Raw genomic sequence first — 10,213 nt, 5'->3', positions numbered from 1 at the left:
ACTCACAGCCATGTGAAGAGAGGGATTTTAAAGTAAGAGTTCCTCTGAGCACACTTAGGGGCAAAGATGCAGATCTGCGCCCTCTGCTGGACACGTTTACATCATTTAGAATCATTTATTTCACCATGGGGACGTTTTTGATAATTTATATTTACATTAAAAAAAAGACTTAAACCTGGCAACTGTGACAGAGTCCCCTCCTCCTGGACACTCAGTGGCTTAAACAGTGGCGCAATCACAATAGATAGCTGTGCTGACAATGCAGTCTGAGGTAGACAGCTGTCAGCTGAACTACAGAAACTAATCTTATCATTAATCACATTGCAATGCTGCCTAGTCCTTAAGCCAACAGTGCACCTTTAGAAACAGGTTCTGCGTTTAAGGTAATCTGAACTAATCAAACACATTTTCTGTATACAAATGGTTTGACTGGATAAAAAAGTTTGAACTTCATCCAAAATACATTTTGTGTCCAGGAATGGAATGCAACCAAAACCTGAACAATCCAGGATAATCCTGTACAGGTGGCAATCCCAAATTCATATATTGGAATACATTTAAACACTTACTGATACAGTACATGGGAAAAAGTTTGCTGTTGAAATTTTCATGTAATCATGCTGTTTCATGCTGTTCATGTAAATCCTCTGTTAATATCCTTCATGAAAAAAATCACTTACTCAAAATAAGTTACAAAATTCTCAACATTATTTGGCTCTCCAGTCCACTGCTGCTCCCATAATCTCCTTGCTGTCTTATTAACTACGAGGGGAATTTGCCATATTGTATGATTTAGTTATTGACATGTCAATTGTCATGAAATCTATGAACGAGTCCATTACAACACAGATTATACACATACCACTTGTAAACATGTTTACTACTGAACACACTGTTCAGTTCTATCATCCCTCAAGAGTTCAGTGATGCTGAGATTAACACCTGATCATCACATTGTTTTACTCAGGCTTTAGCATTAGTTTGTAACAAAGCTGATTTTGAGTTCTTCTTCAAAGTATGCTTTTACAAGCCAATATAAACAATAAACAAGTACTGATGGTGTTTTTTTTAAAGATGGTATACATTTTTTTAAATGTAATGGATAAGTATTCTAAAAGTAGTATTATCATACAGTTTTAAAACTGCTGAACTATGGCCCTCAGTACCCCACCCCTGTTGTAAAGAAAGAAAAAAAACTTTCTAAACTTTCAGAATTTTATTTGCATTAATGGCACTGGCATTTTATTGAACATAATTTTCAAAAGTTACTTCAACAGAAACATGCAAGATTCCCACAGGTAACCTTTATGTCTCACTGTACATAATTATTCAAACGCACAAGAGCAATAAAAAATCCTCTGGAACCTGAACAGCAACATTATTTGGTGAAATGCTAATATAAAACTACTTTTTTTTTGGTTGTAAGACCATCTCAGTCTGTTTGCAGGGGGCAGAGTAACTTCAGAGTCCAAGATCCTCTTCTTTAACCTGGCAGCCCAGCAGATCATTACCCACACGAACACTCTCAGAAAGACTGACCACTGAAACACGCACAGAAGTCATCATTACACATAAATGGGCCTGGCTTGCCCAGCATATGTTTGATTGGCATGAGATATTTATAATTATTACACACTATATTCTTGAATGTGTTTTTACAGCAACAAGCTCTAGTGCAGAACAATTTTGCAGCTACAATAAAACGTGTAAAATGTAACTGTTTTGGGTTCTGATCAGTGATTTCTGGTGAGAATGGAGAGTTTACCTTTCTGGTTGCGGATCCATGTTACTGCCTTCATGGCCACAAACTGCCACTCAACCTGAGCGTCCATCTTAAACCCGTGTAACCAGATCAGAGCCAGAATTGTAGCCCAGACCCCCTTCTCCACCTGAACACAAAACCATACTCTAATCTCTACGAGTGAACATTTGACAGCTTTGATGTCTGTATTTGATTTACTCAGAAAACTGTAAACTGTAAAGTTTATACAACCACGCTTCCCAAAAAGTGTGAACTCTTTGCAAAATGTAAAAAATAATTTAATGCAATGACGTGCAAAATTATTTAAACCCTACACTTAACCGAAAATAACACAGACAACAAGTAAAAGACAACAGGCTGCACTGCATTAAAAACATACACTATTCTGCAATAGAAATCACTTCCATTTCAGGGCCCGAGCTCAATCAAGATGGACTGAGGCGAAGTGGAGAAGTGTCCTGTGCTGAATCAAAATTTTAAATTCTTTTTGGAAATGGGTGCTGCATCCTCTAGGTTATAGACGAGCGGGACCATCAGGCTTGTTATCAGTGCACAGTTCAAAAGCCAGCGTCCGTGATGGTTTGGGGGTGCATTAGTGCACATGGCATGGGCGACTTGCACATCTGTGAAGGCTCCATTAATGCTAAATGAGATTTAGCATTAGCAGTGCTGCCATTCAGAAGACATCTTTTTCAGGGAAGGCCTCGTTTATTTTACCAAGACAATGACAAACCACACGCACGTATTACAACAGCATTACTCTGTATTAAAAGAGTCCAGGTGCCCTGCTACCTGCAGTCCAGACCTGTCACCCACTGAAAACATTTGCCGCATTATGAAACTAAAAATACGACAAAGGAGACCCCAAACTGTTCAGCATCTGAAATCTTATATCAAGAATGGGAAAACATTTCATTTTTTAAAACTACAGCTGTTGGTCTCCTCAGCTTCTAAATGCTTACAGAATGTTGATAAAAGGTGATGCAGCACAGTGGTAAACATGCCCCTGTCCCAACTTTTTTGAAATGTGTTGCTGGTATCAAATTCAAAATGGAAACATTATTTTTATTAAACCACAAAGCTTTATTACAATATATAAACATTTAACCAGTACACATTTGAAACAATCAAATCCACTTGTGGGCCACAAGAGCTTCTGCAGTCGACTGTGTGGGCCAAGTGTTGCAAAAGGTTAGGATCCCTGTTCTTGTGAATACAGTGTTGAAGCTCAAGTGCTTTCTTATTGGGTTTGAAGTAGCAATTCAACAGACAAAATATACACTACACCTATTTGCATTTTTATTAAAAAAGGCTGCTATTTGGGCTTCATTCATATATAGTATTATTTAGTGAATATTTATTGATGAAATGACTGCCTCCCCATGAGCATTTCTCCTATAAAATGAACAGTAAAGCAGCAGCACATTATTCAATGTGGAGGGCTGTATCTCTCAGGGTAAATAGCTATGCTCGACATGAGAAGTGATACCTCTGGTTATGCTCTTGTTGGACATGATATCTGTTATTTTGGCAAACTGTCATGCCAACTATTGCTGTTTTAAAAGCTTTATTAGATCAATTACTATTCAAATTAAGGTATTCAAAGCTTTTTAGTATAAAGCATTGCTGGTGGAACTGGCAGACCATGTTAAACACGCCTTATTTATTAATTGCACACTGAATGATCGACTACTTGTTGGGCTTGATGGGCTTACTGACAGGAACAGATTCTAGATCAGTACTTCTAATCTGAGACACTCTGTGAATATGCTACTTAAGTAGTTTGACAGCTCATTCTTACTTGTAAGTAAAAATCTTTAAGAAAGATATTTTTATTACAAAATGAATAGCCTTCACAGAAGAACAACTTAATAATACAACCTCATAAACAGTGTGTACTTTAAAAATACACCAAGAATAAATCAGACTCTGGTGGTAAGTCACAAAATCATTATTAAGTCTTTTATTCAAAATATCACTCACCTGTGCAGGGGTCTGTTTGACCACCTCTTCTTCTGTCCTCCCAAACACCTTCGCCAGCGTACCGTCCACTTCCCAGCAGCCTGAAGCCTTCTGGAGGGAGATGAGCTGCAGCAGGGGGTCTTTAATACCCAACAAAGGTTGTACAGAGGCACATGCATATTGCTGCTGTCAAGACAAAACCTTGTATCTCCATTTTTATTGTTTTTCAGTTTTTGACATAATTTGAAAAGGCCTGTTGCCCTTTACATTGTGTGTAAATTTCAGGCTGAATGGAGTAAAAGAAATGGTCAAAAATGACATGGTAAAAAGTCTGGTTCCATTGACTTACAGTAAAAGTACAGAAGGTTTTTTCCTTCTCCTGTAAAGTTATCAATTTGGAGATACAAGGTTTTGTTCTGACAACAGCAACACACACATACACACACACACACACTAGTAATATGTGCTAAATATAACTAGTAGCTAGTAACTTAAAAACAGAAAATTATATTAAGAGTGACTGTATGAGGATTTGGTGACAGTGGGGTTTGTGAAGCTCTGCACCTGAAGGCTAACTCATGTCCATCCAACAGGTTTTTAGGCTCAAAATCAAAAGAGGAATATAAAAAATTGAGCCACAGTACAGGTAACAAGGAGAAAGTGCAGGATGAAAGGCTTGATCAAACCACATGTGGCCTAAGCAGGCATCGTAAGTGGAGGACAGTGTGAGCAGTGCCAAAGACGGGCAGAACTGGATGCTGTGGCTGCGTTCTTATGTCATGCAATAAGATCAACAGACTGAAGCCAGATGCAAAGCAAATTTCTCAGTCTGCTCAAAGAACACTGAGGAATGGGATAAAGGTTAAAGGTTAAAAACATTTCACAAGACTGCTGCATGACCTCCCCTGAACGAACATGAACAAGCACATTATGCCTTAATTGACTCATTAAGACTGGTTAGGAAGGTCAAGAACTGTCATTCTAAATTTTCATCTAATGACAGTTCCAGAGTGTAATAAATTATCTGTTACTTCAACACTTGTGCTAACACTCAACAGGGGCTCCTCCAAGCACCTGTAATATTCAGACGCCTCTGAAGGCACTGAATACCTGGATCAGGCGTGTTAGATTAGGGTTGCAGCTAAATTCTGAAGAGTGACAGATCTTCAGGATTAAAGCATGCAAAACAACACCTAGATGAGCCAAAGACATTCTGGAAACAAGTGCTGTGGGATGATGAAGTAACAATGGAACTCTTTGACCACAATAACCAAAGTTTTTTTCGAAGAAAAGAATGAGTAGAATTTGACGGAAAGAACACCCCAGCAATTGTTCAACATGGGGGTGGAACTACTATGCTTTGGGGTTGTGTGACAGTCAGTGGCACAGAAAACACTGCACAAGTAGATGGAGAGATGAATTCCACTAAATATCAGCAAATTCTGGAAACAAATGTGGCAGTGAGTCAACAAACTAAAACTAAAAAGAGGAACAATGAACTAAAACCCTTAAAATCCACCACAAAGTACTTCAAGAAAAGCAAGCTGAAGCTTTTTGGCGCTCACAGTCCCCTGACCTCAACATCATTGAGGCTACACCTTAAACACGCTGTGAATGAAAATATTGCAGAATTAGATGCGTCCTGCAAGAAAAAGTGGGTAAAAATTCCCAAAACAAGAACAGAAAGACCGCTAGCTGGCTACAAAAAAAGCTTGGAAGCTGTGATATCTACCAAAGGCGATGTTTTAAGTCCTGACTTAGTTAATCAAATATTAAGTATATCTGCATCACCATTTGCAAATTTTTAAAATAGTTTGCTCAGAGGTTGTGTTTACTATTTTCACTTCAGACAATCAATTAGTAATTTGCCAAGAAGAAAGCAAGTTCAAGTTTACTGTTAACTCAGATGTTCAGATGTGACACCACTGGATTAGCAATAAGCTTAAAAGTTCCGAGGAATTATGGCCTTACACAGTACATTACGTTGTTTTGCTGATTTTCTAAGTGAAAATAAGTTAACACATCCTCTAGAGAGAGGGCACTTTAACATGCAATAAAAAACAAAACAAAAAACAAAATATCCCTTAGCTTGTACACATCGCACATTTTCTGTTATGTATTTATTCCAATACATTAAATTCCAATACATTTGTGCATTAAAATGTGCAAAACCTCTGCTCTCTGCAGAGGACGTGTCAACTTATTCTCACTTGAAAAATCAGCAACACGTCATTTTACCAGGGTGAATAGTCTTTTGAATATTCGAGAGCAAGCTGTGTACTCATATTTATGAAGCCTTTGCTGTGTTCTATAAATCTTAAAGCACAGGGACGGCCTCATGAAGTCAGTATAACGGTCTAGACCAGACCAATCTGACAAAATCTCCTGGAATTGCAATACAAGAGTTAAGGAACCCTGCTGCAGCTGAGTGGGAAATTCAAGAGGCCACTGCAGATTTAAAAAAAACTAAGAAGGCCAGGCTCAGCTAGATACACAATTGTTTAGATAAAAAAAGGACATAAAACATCTTATTTTATTGCATGCAAATAACTGTTTTAGACAGAGGTCCTCCAGCCACCTTATCCAGACTCATCAAAACTGCTATTCCTATAAAAAGTTGTTAACAAAAAAAAACTGTTATTCCTAAAATAGGGAAGAATGTAGTTCATACAGATTGATTTCAAGATGATCACTGCTAACATCCGGACCAATGCTTAATTTGAAAGTTTCAGTTACTTTTTGCACTGTTAAAATTCCATGATAGAATAGAAATTCCCCAACTTTACTTAGAAAACAGGCTGTTACATTCCATTAAAAGCTAAGAATGTATTTTCCTTTTTCTGTAAAGTTATTTAACCACATGTCTGTAGCCAGTACTCAACATCAACATCCCAGAACAGATATGATGGAGTGAAGCAACAATACTTCATGACTGATAGCGTTTTTTCATGTTTTAGTTTTGGCTGAAACATCATAATGTGGACCCATATATTACATTCAGAACTAAGATCTGCAAATAGAGTTAATGGATACTTCACTTTTTACTTCTCTAGCTACATGTTATCCAGTTATTATACTTTTTTCAAAAGTTTTGTTTTCCAATTCCAAATTTTGGAACCTCCTAATCTTTGAGTATCTTTACAGTCCTTACTTAAATGACCAAATTCCACATGACCTAACTTTGGAAATCCCCAGGTTTTTAAATTTTTTGTGTGACTAATCTTGCCATCCACTGGTGAATGTTAAAAATATATATGTCAAGAGATGTAATTATCTTTTTTATATATGTTTATAATAATAACAAATAAGCATCTTACCCATTCTTTCAAGACCACCATCTTCATCTATGTTGGCTTCTGCAAAAATAAAAAGAAGGAAAAAGAAAATGTTTATAAGTGAGTATATGTAAAAAAGTAAGTGATATATTAATAACGAATATGCTTATGAATATGGGCAAGAAATAAAGTAGTACTATCTTACTCATTCTTGCATGTCGACCTGTAAAAAGGAAAGGAAAATGTGAATTTTGATGTCTGTATACACAGTATACAAGAGAAACAGGAGTCTTTGAATAATCCATTTTGAATAATCCATTCCAAATTACTGATTACTTCTCTCAAACTGTAAAGAGATTATTCTCTAGACAGCTAATCTAATTTCTCATTACTTTACTTCTAAGTTATTCTCTAAAACCCACACAGATCTGTACCAGTTGGAAAGCACAGCAGAACAGCCAATAGTCCTTTTAGTTCTTTTTTCAAAAATAAGTAGTTGATTGCAGTGGGCAGCATTTAAAAGGCCAGCGACAATCCCTGGCTTTTTGGGGATTTCAGAGTCACCCAGTTGCAAAAAATAATCTAGATGCCACCTCAATGCCAACAAACTATTTACAAGGTTTGCCAGAAGGAAGTCATTTCTTTCATCCAGCCACAAATGAAAGCACCTGGAGTTTGCTAGATGCTACTGGGACTTGAATCTACTACTACTACTATCCACTATTGAGTATAGTGAAAGATAGCCTTCTTAAGGGAACAGGAAATGCATGTGGAGAGCTTCTTTCTCACACATTCAATCCAAGTTTCTGTTAAATCAGCATTGGTTTTTGCATTGGTCTCAGTTGGTTAGTAGATAGTAGTACAGTAGGATAGGTTAGTGTTGCTGCAGTATGATCTACTTATGTGAAAATAAGAGGCTGGTATGTGTTATCAAGCCAAGTAATTGATGAGATTTAGATTTTTTTTGCCTGGCAAGGACCTTTGTTTTCATTATCAATGTTACTGTATAATTACTAATTATACTACTGACTACCACATATACTCTATATAACATTCCAACAATTAGCAAGTAATACTAGTACAAATTTTATCCATTCTTGCAAAACCACAGGCAATAACTTTGTAATTATTGAAATAAGAAAAAAGAAAATGTGTTTATTTATGTATAGGTAATCAGTAAGTAATGAATATGTTTTAGCAAGTAATATTAATCTTACGCATCACCAGCTGCTTTGTGGAGGTAAAAAGAAGAACATTATACTATTTTTTTGGATTTGATTTCCCTTGAGCTCCAATTATAATATTTGTGAGGTTTTATGCACCAAAAACTGTTAGAGTTCGTTTTCCAATCTCTCTTTATCCCTTAAAATTAAACAGGCTGTTGTACCCTTAAGAAAAATACATGCAAATGCGCTCTGTTCTGATTGAAACACTCCTTAGAACTTCAACACGAATAAGGGGCTAAACTGCTGTAGGATAAAATAGATGGCTATATGTAAATGTGTTAGGCTTAATAACATCACCAACACAGAGAACTCAAAATCTGCCATTTCCTCAGGTTAGTTTCTCTATATGAACTGTAAGCACTGCACAGTGAATGTTCAGTTTTGAAACTTGATCACAATGTTTACACGTTATTGTAAGTAATACTAATCTTACCCTTTCGTCCAAGACCACCACCACCTCCTTCACCAACTTTGCAAAGATGAAAAGAAGAAAACAAGCTTAATTGCAACTTAAACCTTAAACCGCCTATTATTTCTTAAATCTAATACCATTTCCATGGAGAAAATGTTTATTATGAACTATCTGGAAAAGGGAACAAATCTAATATATATATATATACACACACACACACACATATATATATATATATATATACATATATATATATATATATATATATATGTTCAGTTTTCAATGATATGGGCCCTTCAAGTATGTATAGGTAATCAGTAAGTAATTAAGATGTTTATGCATGATTACTGTAAGTAATGCTAATCTTACCCATTCGTCCAAACCCACCACCACCACCTCCTCCACCAACTTTGTATAGATGAAAATAGAAAACAAGTTTAATCACAACTTAAACCTTCAGATTCACCTTTTTGTTGTTTTCCCTTCCACCTTAAATAGTGCAGCAGTTATGTTCTGGTGCTTCAGCTTTGTCAACCATGGATGGTTGATTAGTCAAGCTGTTTGAAATTATGAGCAGAGAGAGCAACACTGAGCTGGAACATTCTCACATTCATCTCCTGTCACTTTCTCTGCTGAACACAATAATGTTAGGCAATGAGCCGTAGACTGAATGGTGACAGTGTGCTGACTTTTGCGCAAGCATCAAACACCCATGCTAACATCTCAAATATGCTAACTTTTTTCAAATGTCTCAATTACCAGAGCAAAAAGGAAACACAAACTGCAGCAAATACTTCACCACACAGTATTCAAGCAGCCACCAAGTGCCATTTCTGTACAGGCAACACAAATAACTCCACAGGGAGGCTTATAGCTTCCAATTTGCACCAGTACTTGGGTGTAGAGAGTCCTGGATTCCAGACTTCTAGAGGTAAATGAGCCATGTTAGAAAATCCCCTCTTGCAAACACTTCAGCCAGCAGGTAAGAGACATATTTTATATAGAAATATATGGTATCATGGTCCACAAGTAGTCCACAAATATAGTCCACATATTTTTTGTTTGCTTTTAAGATTATGAGCCATAATAACACTTTGCCAAACACACATGAAACATACATCTTGCATTTTTGTTTATACTGTTATTTTTTTTATCTTATGTCCCTCCAATAAATCACCTCTTTTACAGGAAAACAAAAATAGGAATTACCAATAAAACAAATTAAGAAAAAAAACATAATGCAACAGTTATGTTAACGCTTTCTTTCTAATTCTGTATCAAGTGTTGAGTATTGTGATGCAAAAATGACAATACTTATTGTATAATGAGATTTGCGTACTGGTATACCCTCCTACTGTTTACAAGTATGCATAATTAGTGCTGCAGTGTCTGAGTCCAGGTTTGGAATGAATTGATTTTTTAAACCTAAGAGATGGGAGAAAGGTATTATTAAGGAACATGTAATTCATTAAAATGCTGTACTGATCATGTGGAGGGTGCTTTTTTATTTAATACTGAAGCTAGAAAAGTTTTGGATTAAACTATGTGGAAAACCACACAGCTCAATATCAGAACT

The 10,213-nt window shown here is 36.4% G+C and overlaps 1 protein-coding gene across 1 annotated transcript; it reads right to left on the bottom strand.

Moving 5' to 3' along the window:
• Positions 1–1,201: 1,201 nt before the first annotated feature.
• LOC118811928 (von Willebrand factor A domain-containing protein 5A-like) lies at positions 1,202–9,693 on the bottom strand. The gene is made up of 7 exons (XM_036576529.1): positions 9,007–9,693; positions 8,659–8,694; positions 7,205–7,222; positions 7,042–7,080; positions 3,746–3,864; positions 1,766–1,889; positions 1,202–1,541 (listed from the first exon to the last, which is right to left on the bottom strand). The coding sequence occupies exons 1-7, from the start codon at positions 9,008–9,010 to the stop codon at positions 1,462–1,464; spliced, it is 420 nt and encodes a 139-aa protein (XP_036432422.1). The 5' UTR covers positions 9,011–9,693; the 3' UTR covers positions 1,202–1,461.
• Positions 9,694–10,213: the final 520 nt, after the last annotated feature.

The sequence above is a fragment of the Colossoma macropomum genome, unplaced genomic scaffold (assembly GCF_904425465.1).
Source record: "Colossoma macropomum unplaced genomic scaffold, Colossoma_macropomum, whole genome shotgun sequence".
Taxonomy (NCBI): Eukaryota; Metazoa; Chordata; class Actinopteri; order Characiformes; family Serrasalmidae; genus Colossoma; species Colossoma macropomum.
This window is presented reverse-complemented; position numbering and strand designations above follow the sequence as displayed.

Coding starts and splice junctions, on each gene's coding strand:
- LOC118811928 (XM_036576529.1), bottom strand. Junction 3,865..7,041: donor TGGTGGTCTTGAAAGAATGG/GTAAGATGCTTA, acceptor TGGGTATTAAAG/ACCCCCTGCTGCAGCTCATC. Junction 1,542..1,765: donor ATGGATCCGCAACCAGAAAG/GTAAACTCTCCA, acceptor TGCGTGTTTCAG/TGGTCAGTCTTTCTGAGAGT.